Consider the following 15,329-nt stretch of genomic DNA (forward strand, 5'->3'; position numbering starts at 1 on the left):
TGGAGTCGAACCTCGTGTCATCAAGTCTGTTTGGAGGCAGTAGGTGAGAATATCAAGCATGAATGTTGCACATTGCAATGGATTTGAGGCTGGGAAGATTTGGGTTGTGTTAAAAGTTATTTTTAGTACATGTCATGGCAAGAAAAAAAGAGAGAATGTGCTGCAAACGGCCCTTGGACCTCAGTTTGTACCTCGCTCGTTTTGCAGAACACGATGATGGTTTTAATTTGACGCTTGCAGGGTTCGGGCCGTATAAAGTCTTAATTCTATAGCATTAGGAACATTCCATTAAATGTAACCGTGTGGTTGTTTACACCAAGGCTGGCAATGGAGAAAGACACTACCTCAGAGGATCAAATCTCCAGGGAGGATCACATTAAAATGCGAGAGCAGCTGGAAGGCGAGGTGAACCACCTGACGCAACTCCTCCAAGAGGCCCTCAGAAAGCAGGACGAGATGGCTCTGGAGGCGGCTGACGCCTGGCAGAAGGTGAAGTGGGGAACAGAACCCATGCCACATCTCACAGCCCTCGAAAGGTTAATCGTTAACATCCTTTATAAGGCGCGGGACAATCGAGCAGAGCGGGAGGCCATCCAGGAGGTTCTGACGTCAAAGGAGAAGGAGAACCAGAGCCTGACTTCCAGGTTGGCCGAGTCCCAGGACGCTGTGTGTCAGCTCAAGCAGCTGGTGGAGAATCATGTGGCCTCAGAGAGGGAGAAAAACAAGCGGGTCAGTCCCATTTAACCAAATCTGAGCCTGTCAGACAAGGCCTGATGTGGGGCTAGCTAACACATCTCCTTTGATCCTCACAGATAGACGATCTGTCCCGGGAAGTGGCCAAGCTAAAGGACGCTTTAAACAGCTTATCCCAGCTCTCCTATGGCTCAGGATCACCCTCCAAGAGACAACAGCAGAACCAGCAGCTGGAGACCATGCAGCAGCAAGTCAAACAATTGCAGTACCAACTAGCCGTGAGTTTCATTTTAAATTTAGCTTCATATTAAACTACACTGTTTGCATTCCTTCCCACGTTTTCTGTTTACATCTCAGGAGTCCAAGAAGCAGCACAATGAGATTGTGTCAGTCTACAGGATGCATCTTCTTTATGCTGTACAGGTACTGGGCTCTCCCAAATATTTGTCCGATGTGCAGCGATGAATAACACAAAAAGTGGTAATATACAAGTTTGCAGAGTTGGGCAACTTACATTTTTTTTACTGGCCTGAGCCCCACCCCCTTTCTGTCAGCGTCGGTTTGTCATATTTTTCAAGCCATACGAAATTGTAATCGTCGGTCCTTTAGTCCGTCGGTGTAATTTTGCCCAACCTTCCGCTGCCACTAGAGGGCAACGTTTGACTTTTTTTTTTTAATTCAGCAAAAAATTCATTGAAAATTCAATTCATTAAGAGAATTAAAATAATTTAAAAAACGTATATCTTATATCATTTTCTGGCCAAGAACCAGACAGAGAAACAATGCAAATTTGGTCTGCATTCATTTGTTACTGGAAACACATCCAAGAATGCTTTCATCAGAGCAAGAAACTTTAAATCAAGCCTATGACAGGGAGCAACTAACTAAATCTCTGGTAAAATCAGCTGTGTTATAGCTTTGAATGACAGTGAATTGAACCAACCCAGTTTATTCACTCAACTGAACACATTTCTCCACTGCTTGGCGGTACTGTAAATTGACTATTTATTTGTTTATTTATTGACTATTTATTTATAGTTCAGCAGTTAGCGCTGAGTGCTTCTTTATTTGACATGACATCATGACTACTTCTTCATGAGTTTTTAACTTCATCTGTCACATGTAGTGCCACCTGGTGTCCAAAATCAGAAATTACATCATTTTGTTCTGTTTCGTTTTTAAAAGCACAATCTGTGAGAAGGGGGAATTTTTTTTTCACGTTTTTTTTTAACTGTCAGAAGCCTGTTTGACAGTTTAAAAAACAAAGAAAAAACTTTTAGAACCAGGTACACTGAAAAAAAAAATGCAACCAGCATCCAGACAAGCTCATCAATGGGCAAGCACCATTTCAAACAACTAGATAAAGTCCAAGTCGCGTACAATGAGAATGGAAAAGTTCATTTCATGAGGTGATTTATACTATGTGTCATTATTTAGTGTTAAGTAAACACCTTTTTTTCTTTTTTCAAGACAAACTTAGTGTCATTTATTATTGTTATTAATGTTCTTTTTTACTACTGTAATCAGACACCTGAAAGTTAAAAAGAAGAACTTTGTTTTTGTTTTTGCCAAAAAGGTACTTCTAGCAGATTTTGACAGAAAAGCAAAAACCGGTTCAGTTTTCTAATCATACCCACTATCCAAACTTTTTGCTGGCTTTGATTTCAAAGTAGTGATTTTGTTGATAGTTTGTCCTTTGCATTGCACTTCAGGGTCAGATGGATGAGGATGTACAGAAAGCCTTGAAGCAGATCTTGATGATGTGCAAGGTGCCAAGTCAAACCAAGGAGGCCTGCTGAGACACATTGAGCACGCTCCAAAGCCAACAAACCCAAAACAAACACACTGAAGTCAACTGCTGCTGCTGCCAGCGTCCTGCGAGGCTGCAACACGGCGTGCCTCTCAACTTCCTTGCAAAGTCACAACTCCATCATTATGGAAACCCTGAACCCGAACATTCGTTAACATCAATCAGCCAAATTTTCTGTGCATACACAAAGTATATGTTGAATCTTACATTGCTGCGTCAAAGCAGCAATTATGATCCTTTTCATTGTGTGTAAAACTAATAGCCTTATTGGTGCTGCCATTTGTAGGGTCTATTTTTTTTTTTTAAATACAACCATGTTTACTTGCTGTCCAAATGTGTCATACTTTCCCTGGATATAATCTAAGTTATTTTTGCCCTGATAGGAATGCATGAGATGGTCGCCACATATGCATGATCATGTTTATAACTTTTTTTTTTTACTCAGCTAAAAATGTCATTTTTACCCAAGTTACTGTACGCTAATGAGGAGGCTCATGTTTGAATGTGATGTTTTTAATTCCTCCAGTGTAACAATGCACTATTTGGTCGACTGACATGTTAACTTGTTACGTTTTTATTCACGCGTCCTTTATTAAATTGTAAAAGTTTCAGTATCTAGTGTCGTAAAATCACGATCTCATTCAGGAGATAAACTGTTAGGGTCTTGTGCCTGCACTTATTGATAGGACTTTTTTTTTATGGCTCTGACGTGTTTGCATCTCGATCTAAATGAGGTGTTAAATGCCATATTAGACTCATCATGTTTAATAGTGCTTGCACTTTGATGTAGTGTATCTCCTAAAAGGTTTACTCCTCCACCATCTTTTGCCTTAGTACTGTGCCAAAAGCCATACGACTTCCAACTGTAGGTGACGTTTTCTGGAGTTTTTGACTGTTAGAAAATAAAAAGAAACAAGTCTGCTTCATTTCATGATTATTTCTCATATCTTGCTCAGGAAGAATGTTCACAACACTCCCAACAAAAGTCTTGTGGCTGAGAAAATTTGTTTTCTTTCTTGCATGTTTGGCTTTGTGAAATGACATAACGTGATCCATTTGGGCCTTTCAAATATTTTATATTTGTAAAGGAAAGGAAAAGAAATAAATGCAGGTTTGTTTCTTGTGTCTTTACCAGCAGTTTTGTGAGGATGTACAGTTGTTTTTGAGCCCTTGTTAATAAACCTAGCAATCAAATAATTTGTCTTTATTTTTTTACAAACCATAAATGAAAGCCTTATAAACAGACAATTAATATCATACATTGTTTGAACTGTTGGGCAGATGCCAATGTCCAAATTTGGTCAACTTTTAATGTTTTTCCCCACAAATCTGTTGGTCAGTCCCAACATGGATGTGTTCCTCGGTACATGGTACTGCTGTAAATATTTGTCTGACAGAGCAATGGACAGATAACTACAGTTTAGGTAAAGTTCCTAAAATGACAGATCTACGATAATGGAAGGGGGTCCAAAGGTACCAATGGACTAAAAACTATCATTTCTAAAAATGACAAACCTCTGGTTAATAACACAATAAACGTGCTGTGGGCGGGGTTTATGAAAAATAATGGATTTGGAGATGTATGGATCTCACACAACACCAGCAATAATTTATAACGAATAATTCTGTACTGTACACAAAATAATTTAAAAATGTATTTACTGTAATTTGTTTTTTGATTGTGGTTGTCTAATTTAGTATAAATAATTAGAAGGAGCCAGTTTTGTAAATACATGTGGAGGTCAAGAGCAGGGACTTGCAGGGGTTGGGGAGGGAGGCCTATGGGTTCAGTGAGTGACGTTTTGTGTTCCACTCTGGGCTGTGGCCTTGCATTGGAGTTGTCCCCCTGTTTATGTTCTTTTTCTCTAGGTACACCCGCCAAGTCAGCTGGAATAGGCTCCAGCAAACCCCAAGGACAGGATAGTATAGAAAATGGATGGAGAAATGACGCAGCAGAAAATTCTGGAAAAACCCCAGTTTATCTAGGCCCCCATTGGCCACTAGATGGCAATATTTACTCGACACCGAGCATAGATTTCAGGAGATCAAAGTTGTACCTCAACTCTCGCATCCTTTGTGGAAGTTACATGTTCTCCCCATGATTACGTTCAGTGAAAACTCTAAACTGTTCAAAGGTGTGAATGTGCGTGAATAGGCTGTGTCTTGGGACAAGCTCCAGTTCCCCTGTGACGCTTAAAAGGACAAGCGTTGCAGAAAATGGATGGATGGTTAAATATATATAACTCATCCCTCCTTGTGACAAATTGTCAAATCACTTCTCAAGTGAAGTTTACATTGAATCAATGTGCTGATATGCGTGCATACACTACTGAAAACGTATGTGAACGATACTGAAACTCAAACTTAACCTCAAAGAGGTCAACCAAAACTTCTTTACAATAAGTTCCATGTGCACTACCTAGTTGCATGAAAGGTATACTGTACTCATTTAGCCGTTCTAGTAGTAAAAAGTTAATGTTTGATCAATAATTTATTCACTATTATTTTACATGCACATTTAGACTTTTAAAAAGATATTTTGGTACCCGCTGTCATATTTACCCAAACAACCACCAATCATGGCTCAGCTCGCGAATGTCTTTACCAAACCTAGAAAAATGTCAGAAAGTGGCAAAAAGTGTTTTAAATGTACTATTTATACATTTTAAAAAAGCAAATTAATTATTGACAAGATAACAATCAAATTATCAAATTAAAGACAACTTTGTTACCTATTAAAATAGCTCAAAAGGTACAGTATCACGTAGTATTGCATTGGTACAGTCCTTCTCGACTATATTTTGCAGAGCCCCCCCTTGGAAAGCAACACCCCCCCCCCCCCCCCCCGCCACACTGACCATAAATAAGATTATTATCTATTAAAAAAAAACAGTATCTGCCGTAACTACAGTAACTACTTTTTTACAGTGTTTATGAGTTAAGCAAAAAACAAACAAACAAAACAAAAGAGTTCATCAAAGTGCCTGAAACCCCCCCCCCCCCCCCCCCCCCACACACACACACACACACACACAAAGTATTTGAGAAACATTGCATTAGTGGAATATGAATTAAACAACAAATTCCAAACACTTAATCCATTGCCATTTTGTCACTTGCTGCACCATGCTACAAATGTCTACTGAAAAGCATGTGTGTGTACTGTGGTGAATGATGAGGTAAAGGGTAGCCTGGAACCCCCCCAGCAAAAAAAATAACAAAAAACAAACAAGCATAGTAATAATAATTAGTATAAAAATCAGTAAGAGTTTGTGGGCAGAATTAGGATATGGTGTATTAACAAACAACTGCCTGGTTTTCCTATGGAATTTCTGACCCTTTGCACATGGTATCCGTCTACCCCATCCACAACCTTATTTATTTCAAAACTAGTTTTATCTTTGTGTAGGGAGGGATATTAGTTAGATTTAAAAAAAAATGACCGTGATCAGGTCACAAACTGACCTTAGAAAATGAGCACATGGAAAAGGGCACTCTGGCATCAAGGGAAAAAGAGGAATGGATCTAGCCACCCATGGCCCCCCTCTGCACGCCCTTGCTAAAACCTCTACTTGGTCCGTAGAAGAGGAAATAAAGTAGTTGTGTTAGTCATCAGGTTGTCCATGTCATCGCTCTTAAGTTGCTCAGAAGTCACTGCCAGAACAACTCAGGATCATTTATCTTCTCTTCTATTTCCTCTAACCAGTGGCACAAATCTACTCTGTTTCCTGTCCTGGCTCTGCGTCCTGCCTGCTGGGCAAAGACGCACACTCGTGCACGCACGCACACACACGCACATGCGCGCACACACACATCTGCCCTTTTACACGATAACTTCCTGCCAATCGTGCCTCCCCAAACATTGTGGCCTCAGGGTGCCGCATGCTGTGATGCTAATACATCATGGGCTCACATTTGTCAAGCAACACAAGCTGCAACAACTTAAGCAAAAGAACAGTGCAAGTGCAAATCTTTGAATGCTCAGCAAAGTGGTAATATTAAAAGAACAAAAAGTTAATTTGATTGGAAAAGTAATTCAGGATTTTTCGAGAATAAAGTCATATTGTGAGTCAAAACTTTAAAGGTAAAAACAATGTTATGAGAATAAAGATGTAACTTCTAGGACTTTGGAATGAAGTTGACCAAGTTGGGTAAGTTGACTTTATAAACAGTTTGACTAAATATGTCTGCCTCAAAACTCCACCTACTGCTAAAGTCAGCTGGGATAGACACCAGCAAGCCTGTGACCGCTGTGAAGATAAGCGGTTCTAGAAAATGGATGGATGGATATTAAACTGTTAGCACTTAATCTTCCTAGTCATTTTATTAGGTTATTTTGATAGTGTATTTTTATAAATATTTTTAAATAAATGGATACATTTAATAATATATATTTTTTATAAATATGTATTTTTATAATTTTTACATCGTGTGTGTTAATTCATTTTAAATACTTTTCATCCTTAAATCTAACGCTGATCAGCTGCTGCTGATTCTTTATTTAAAAATTTAAAATGCTTTTGTGGGTTAATTTGAATTTTTTTCCATTCAGATCAGCCTCAAAAACTCATTCCGTGCTCATTTTAATCCTGACAATCAAATGTTTCTCCAAAAATGATTCTGCAGACGAATAGGTCAGTTTTTTGGTTTATTTTGGGGAACAAGACCACCACGGACTGGTGATTCATCACGGCTGTCACCGAGACTTGCAGTTTAGGCAGCCAACTTGTCACTTTAAGATTGAACTCTTTTTCCTGTCTGCTAATCATTTGTTTATCCGGTGCATTTCTTAATAATGACGTGAGCCACGCTCGGTAAATATTGTTGTATGATTCGCACTAAAGTGCGTCACGGTGTTCTCCGAATAGAGCGCCAGCTCCTTATGCATTTAAGTGTTGTCTAATTCCGCGGAAAAATGTGACCTATTTTCCTTTAAATCTACAAATTAAAACAAAATATCCTTACAATGATGTTGATGAATTTATGAGGAACAGATCAATTGTTTTAAGTTTTTAATGATACATTTACAAATAATTACATTCCATGGCCTCTAGTGCTCTGAGGCAATGATACTGAACATGCAATTACATTTCAGTCTCTTATTTTGATTTGGATATTACAATAAATAAATAAATCCAATACATGGGAAGTAAAATGTAATGTTTACAAGCAAACAGAAACTGACAAGCTGTTTCATAATCTCTCGCTAATCAGCCTGGGGAAACACCGAGAGGCAATAATGCCTTTGTTGCTCTGGAAACATTTGTGTTGGCATACAGCTAAAAATTGTTGAGTGACCCCGAATCTACGTTAAGTGCTTCCCCAGAGGGAAACTTGCTTTTGGCATGCAACCCCTAGAGACATTTTGGGCATGTCAGTAATGCCAGCCATGAGAACTGCCAACATGAGATTCCAGTCAGAGAAGTCCATACAAATTTTCACCACATGAAACAATGGAAATAATCTGCGGATTTTTTTACCCCATCGTGAAACCGAAAAACTGCACATTTAATATTTTATGTAATGATAAGTAAACATGTTCCATCATTAATATTGCATCGTCACTTAGAACAAGCCATTTCCAACACTTGAAATGAGTGTATAATTTGTAAAAGAACATCAAGTACACAAGTGTATTTTATTTAGCAATTACAGAAGATTGTGTAAATCATCTACTTTAGGTCTGGTTTATCTGCTGGAGAACTGTGCCATGAATGACAAGACATCTATTCTATTCTATTCAAAATCCCATCTATTCAAAATGCAAAAAAAATAAATAAAAAATACAGCCATTCCAGCATTTTTAGTTACTATATTACAATTTAAAAATAAGATGCTTCATTTTCTAATGAAATAATTAAATCCCAAATACATATTTTAATGGCTTTTATGAGTTCCCTGATATTCAATCCCAGGTACTTACACAATTTTGGCTCAACGAGCATCTAAAAATGGTTGTTACTGAATGAATTCATGAATTAAGTACTAAAGTAATCAACTATCCTAGGTAAATATTCGGTTCTTTAGAACCCAAAGTCACTTCACTACCCCAAAAACAATTACTATAGTTTTCATCACTTAAAGTGATTATTTTGTACTTACCGGTAATTACCTGAACAAAATCATTACTTTGTTATTTCCTAAATTAATACAATTCTATTGTATTCAAAGTAGTTGATTACTTTAGTACATTAGCACCTAAAGTAATCAATAACTTTAGTACCTAGTTACCTTTGTACCGACAGTAATTAATTAAGTACTTAGTTTAAATCACCAGACATTTTTAGACCCTCCTAAAGCCAAGTCCCTGGGATTGACTTTAAGAACATACATTATAAAAGTACAAATATCTTGGAGTCAATTTGCTCTTAATTTGAAAAGGAAACGTCAAACATTAAAAATCTTTCAGATTTTCTCATACCTGCAGAAACCCTTTTAAACCCTCTCGTACCTCTGAAGCACTTTCGCGTATCCCAATTTGACAAAAACCGCATGAAGAAGAAATGCAGAAGAATATAATTTGACTTCATGAACACTTTGCAACTAAATTCTCACGAGCACATGTGGCCCTCCATCACCCCCTCCGCCCACGAGTACTTTACCAACAATACAAACACATTTTGTTCCATCTAATACGACCACACTTTATTGTAAAGTGATTACGAGCATGACGAGCGCTACATGCTGTTGCTACGTCGGGCCTTCCCGCCTCCACTGCCAAGCAGTCAAACGTCTTCAGTTTTGATGTGCCGTGCCGGCCTTGAAACAGGAGCCTAGTAGAGGTACACACACAAGATGCATGCGGCTTAATTGCTGCAAGATGTAACTTGGCTCGCAGCCCACCCTGGCCCTCACAAACCTTTTTTAACCGTGTTACTAAAAAGCAAAAATGGTGGACGTGCACTCCACGTGAAGACTCGGCTCAAAACTCGATAGACTTCTGTTTATTTGCTGGCAGAAGACAGTCTTAATGACGAGCGTTCTCTTCATCAAACCAAATCAAAATAAAAGTGCAGCGTTTCCTTGAGGGTTCGATGGACAACTGAACAAGAGACTCGTGGATCAAAGATGATATTAATGCAAACATGCCCAATTGATCTACGTTTGGCCCGTGGTGGAAGCTGATGAAGCGTTACAAAACACACATGATGAGAGGGACCGCAGAGGAGGAAGGTTCTGGCCTAGTTCGAGCTTGCAAAAAAAAAAAAAAAAAAAAAAACTCACAAACAATTTGAAATTCCATGACCAAAATAACGTATTGCATCCTGGCACATATTCACATAAAAAATAGGGATTTCATTCATATGTTTGTTTTTTTTGTAATATCCTGTCGATTTGATTCAGTCAGTTTTCTTTAAAGGGAAACAAAACCTATTTAGGAATCTTCAACAATAAAAAGTTATTATTTTACCTATACTCCATTTAATAGCTAAATTATTTTGTTGACGATTACTTTTTTGATGACACTTTAATTAATTAATATATATTCAATTATATATTCGCTTCCAGATTGCCCCGGCCTTCCTGTTTGGAGTTTGCATGTTCTCCCCATGCCCGTGCGGGTCTTCTCCAGGCACTCCAATCCCTTCCCACATCCCAATCCCTTCCCACATTCCAAAAACATGCTTGGTAGGTGTATTAAAGTCTCCAAATTGCCCTCAGGCGTGAGTGTGAGTGTGACTGCTTGGTTGTTTCTGTGTGCCCTGTGATTGGCTGGCAATCAGTGAAGGGTGCCCTCCACCTACTGCCCAAAGACTGCTGAGATAGGCACCAGCACGCCGGCAACCCAAGTGAGGTTAAGTGGCAAGAGAAAACAGATGAATGGGTGTCACTCTCAAGTGACCTGCTCTGGTAAAGGAGTTCACATTGTCAGCGGAATTTGTTTTTCTTTCACATTTTCTTGCCCCGTTGACAGTCAGTTTTTTTTTTTTTAATTGCACAATCTCTCTTCAACTTGAAAGCGGCTTACAAACTCTAGAACAAATAATGCTATAGTCTAGTCAGATTTATGGTTGTTACTCAGTTGTGATTTATTAGTTATTTTTACTGACAAGATCTATTGTTGTACTGAAAGTAAACAGATTCCCGTTTCTTCTGGTTTTTTATGTCACTGAAAATTCATGGTCATCCATTGCCTCAGTCTTGTGAGAGAACTCACTGCTGATTACAAAAAGTGCCGCCCGCCGCAGCGTGATCAGACAAACAAAATTAGGTCTGTGATTTCTTTCTTTTTGGTACTCAATCTGGTCTGCAGTGTGTGCGCTTTCTATTTTAGTTATGTGACTTTTTGACTGTAAAACTCTTGATTATAGCACTGGGTGTTTCTGCTGAATGACATCACAGATCGTTAGCATCTCCAATTTCTCCCTTTAGAAGTGGTTTTGAAGTGATTGGATGGAGCTGCTGCGATGATAGTAGATTTCCTAAATGGAACTGCATTCCTGTGTAACTATTCCGACCAGTTAGTGTAAAGCCATCCGTGCTGTGACATCATAGAGCCCACCGGAGCACTGATGGCGGCGCTAACCTGGGTCAATGGGATATGGTTACGCTTAAACGCACACGTGCACATGGCTGCGGGGTGACAAAGCATGGCTATGTATTAGGGGTGGCAATCTTTGACTGTCCCACGATTTGATTCCAGTTTTTGGGTGTCTGATTTGATCAGAGGTGATTTGCGATTCAAAACGTTTTTCATTCAATACGATTCAATTAAAAAAATTTTTTGCTTTGGTCTATAGATGTGCAAAGAATCATCATACTACTTCTTCTTTAATCTTTCCTATTGTGCCTCCTGCCACGCAAGTTTGACTTCCAGAATCGTCTGAGGAGTGACATCATGACACAGCGCGCCTCTGATGCAGTACGCAAGCCGACGGGAAGCGATTTCTTTTTGTCAATAATATCAATTTTTGGATGATTAAAATCAATCCTTAATCGCAGTAAATCGCGATTCTCATGTGAATCGACTTTTTTGGCACGCCTAACAATGTATACAGAGGTGACCATTAAAAAAACCTAAAGTGTGAGCATAACATCTCATAAAAGGAGATTTGTGTGTTAAATGCCCGTCGGCACACACTTAACATTTAAAAAGCTTCTGATGATCTGACCATCTAGAATTTAATAGTATTGTTTTCCCCTCCTCTGCTTTCTAGAGGAATCTCAAAGATGATGTGATAACATCGAATGGGTTCCGTATTTAGAAGTGCACAATTCTCTCCACCTTGACTATGGCAACATTGCCCAGCCCGCAAACGTTTGTTCCCCCGATTACAACACACCTTTCCAAACACGTTGAGAAAATTTGTAGAGTGCTTTTGTCAAATGTGCAAGGAACAACTGTTTGTTTTTTTTAGATAAAGCCTCTTCCGTATTGCCGCCTGATACATTATCCCACACAAATGAAAAATACTGAACGTTGTTTTACTCTTCACATGTACTGAACAGGCAGTTCTAAACAGAAATGCCTGCAGTTCCTTCTATGTTGCTGTCTGCCTCTCAGCAGACGCAGTGATCAGTGTCCTCATCTTTTCATCACTTTTGGCAGGACATCCTGTTCTTGGTTATGTCATGTTGTCTTATATTTTCACCACTTGATAATTTTGTACGCTTTTCCTGACTGATGCATTTGAACAATGACAGCCTCATTGCAGACGTTGGCCTGGACTGTAAGCTGTGATTTCAAAAATGTTTGAAAAATGCTACTAAACAGTTGAACTTTATTTTAGCAGAGGCGCTTATAATGGTAGCAGGTGTGTGTATTGACTTCTATTTAACATGACTTTGAATATGACCGGTTAATAACAATCCCCGTGCCATGCCTTGATATGAGAGGGTGCGCATTCTTGTGCAACTACATTATCTAAGAATTTCATTGGGAAAAATGAAGAAAATAGGTCAAATTTGGCTCAACGATTAGCATGTTTGTACCCTGCTTTATGGGAAAACTTTGTCAAAGATTTTGGAGCACCTGCAGGAATTTTTGCTCATTTGTGAGCTAAGAGTGATTGGTGTTGGACCAGCTCGCAACTTTTGATCATCCTAATGTTGTTTGATAGCTTTGTATTTCAATCATGAATACACTGAGAACAATTTGATTTTGGAAACATTTGCAGTTATAGCTCAACTTTTTCATATTCCTGTAAACATTTTATTTAATATTTTACTGTCAGACATTGCTGATCTATGGTAGTGTTGTCCCTGTTGAAAGCCTTCAAAGATGTAGATGGGGCTTGATTGGGAACCATGGTCCTATGAAAATCTGGCAGTGCTCATTTATGGTTAAAAATTGTGCTTCATTTAGCCTGCAGATTCCTCTGTAAAGGGAGAAGGCACTGTGCAGGGAATGCATGATTCATAGGTCAATTGTTGATGATATTACTTACAGGCCATAAACGGACAACAAAAAATCTTAGTTCAACTACATCAGAATCTAAAAGTAAAGTTCACTGGTGAAATCGGGACTTTATCAAAATGGAAGGATCTAAGAGATTGTAAGAATATCTTAAAAAAATCCCAGATTTTAATGTGACCTAAATAAAACTGACCTATAGACTGGACACACACACACACACACACACAAAGTATAATTATGCAAAATAAGCAATACATTATAACCAAAACAACACCAAGCCATTCCATGTACATTACAAAAAAAGAAAGGATAACTTCAAAGTGGGCCAAAAACCACCAATAACTGAAGCCAGGCAGACATATAAAAAAGGGCATTCACCGAATTGTGCCCACCAAGATATCAAAACCTCATGATGAGAGGGCTAGCATACGCCTGAATCAAGCATTTTAGTTTGCTCTCTTTATTTAAAAATGGCTTTTAGCAAAGTCCGTCAACGCACATGGACATCGCTCAGCGATGTACCTGAGGACTGAATGGTGGAAGGTCATGTGATTTAATTAGCTGGCTCCCATTGGGGGCCAGGCGGCCTAATCCTAGAGCCCTCTCTCGTTCACTGCGGCCTCCTGACATCAGGTTCTGATGAGGCTAACTGGAACCAGGTGGTTCCACGCTGGCTCCCCAGACACATCGAACAATATTGTGTTATTAATGACTGAAATAGAGACAAAAGGAAAGGAAATCGAGCCCTGCTCAAAGGCTGACCTGCTTCTGAGGAAGTTAAGAGAATGTAGTATGTCTGTGTTTGAATTTGGAGTATCCCCTCAATCTCAGACGCCTGAGCCGCATGTCGCTCAGCTTGTAAGGCTTAACTTTCTGCTGGCGGAAATCGGGCTTACTTTCTTCAAGAATGGCAGGTTTCGTTTTGGGGGAGGATAATTCATGTTTAAAGAGCTGCAATGAATTCTTTATGCCCCTTGACTAGAACAAAAGTCCACTCTAGGGCATATGTACAGGAATTTGAATCGTGATCTCCAGACCATCTTAATGCCGCTGAACACAAACTGATGTATATATTTCCCCATGTTTCTCACCATCGCAGAGCACCACACACCTCGACTTAGTAATGAGAAAAGCGAGGAAAAGATACTACCTTTTATTCTGCGTCTGGTGTTGAGTAACACGCCAAACAATTTATTGGGAGTCCTACTGAACAGACAAGACGAGCGGCACATGCTGAGCGACAGTTAGGTGGTCTCCTGCCCTAATGGCTGCCTTTACAGCCCTGCGCCCCTCCCCTCCCCTCCTCACCTGCCAGCCCCCACCCCCACAATGATTCACTTTGCATCAAAGTCACGGAAGCAACATTCACAGTGAGTCAAAGCACCAGAAAAGCCTCTGTCTTTACTTTATTTGTGTTCACTCAATCTCACAAAATACACACACCAATACGCACTCGTGCGTACAGTACCACAGGAGGTGATAAAGAATTTACAGGCGAGTCATAAGGACTCGGTGTGTGTGTGTGTGTTTGTGTGCGCGTGTACGTGCTTGTGAGAGTGCGAGAGAAAAAAAAAAAACGGCGCGACACTTGTCTATGAGTGCCTTATTAAAAAGGTGAGAAGTGAGTGCGGTGTCTGGAGGAGGGGGTTAATTGTGCTCTTAAAAGTGCACTTCAAAGCCGGGCCAGTGTCAGAGCTGAGGGGCACGAGAGTGAGAAAAAAGAATGAAGGAGGAGGACTGAAAGATACAAATGAAGACGATGAAGGCTCAGGGGAAGCCCGTAGCGGGGCTACACTTCGCCAGTGATGACTGGATGTTGAGAAAATTGAGAAGCGAGACCACATGAGAGGGCCGACACAGGAAGGATGTGTGGGACAAATTAGCAGCATTGATGGAGCACAAAACAAGAGACCAAAGAAGCTACAGGAAATATTTACGACATGCGCCATCCATCATTAGAACTTTCTACATTGTAAAACGCTCAGCGGCCACAACATTAGGAACACCTGCACACACTAATGAGATCCGAATAAAAGAGGCCCATGAATAAGTGGCTTTACAAAGACAAGGGTCGGTTTTTAGAGCCTATCATTTTGGCTTCCTTTTACAAATGTCACTTATATCCCATCCACATGGATGACCTCCATGTTTATGTTTTTTCTATCCTGATAGTACAGATAAGTGCACTGCAGGATTGCTTGAATGTAATCCATGGCATCGATGCTCACAACTCTTCACCATGGCTGCATGGCTCACAATTCAAAAAGTTGAGGAAGTAAATGAGTAAGTAAATTAAGCTAAATTGGATTAAATTGGGATCAATTTCCAATGAAAGAAAGTAATGTTAAAATACCGCAATTAGAAAAGGCTAAATAAAGGTCGCTAGTGTCTTGATCAAAACGGCAGTGTTGTGATGTGATGCACAGGCTTTTCACCTTTTGAAAATCCATGTGTCACACAAAAGCCACA

General features: G+C 39.5%; 1 protein-coding gene across 2 annotated transcripts in view; it reads left to right on the forward strand.

The window, feature by feature from the left end:
- Positions 1 to 3,429, forward strand: part of rai14 (retinoic acid induced 14) — a 46,562-nt gene extending 43,133 nt beyond the window's left edge. For both annotated transcript variants that reach the window (XM_088435386.1, XM_088435387.1), the window contains 5 exons: positions 321 to 489; positions 562 to 729; positions 813 to 971; positions 1,051 to 1,116; positions 2,406 to 3,429. In XM_088435386.1, coding sequence (XP_088291512.1) covers positions 321 to 489; positions 562 to 729; positions 813 to 971; positions 1,051 to 1,116; positions 2,406 to 2,492 — 649 coding nt within the window. In that variant the 3' untranslated portion in view covers positions 2,493 to 3,429. The remainder of the gene's footprint in view (positions 1 to 320; positions 490 to 561; positions 730 to 812; positions 972 to 1,050; positions 1,117 to 2,405) is intronic.
- Positions 3,430 to 15,329: the final 11,900 nt, after the last annotated feature.

This window comes from Hippichthys cyanospilos, chromosome 15 (assembly GCF_059441005.1).
Source record: "Hippichthys cyanospilos isolate Australia breed blue-spotted pipefish chromosome 15, RoL_Hcya_1.0, whole genome shotgun sequence".
Taxonomy (NCBI): Eukaryota; Metazoa; Chordata; class Actinopteri; order Syngnathiformes; family Syngnathidae; genus Hippichthys; species Hippichthys cyanospilos.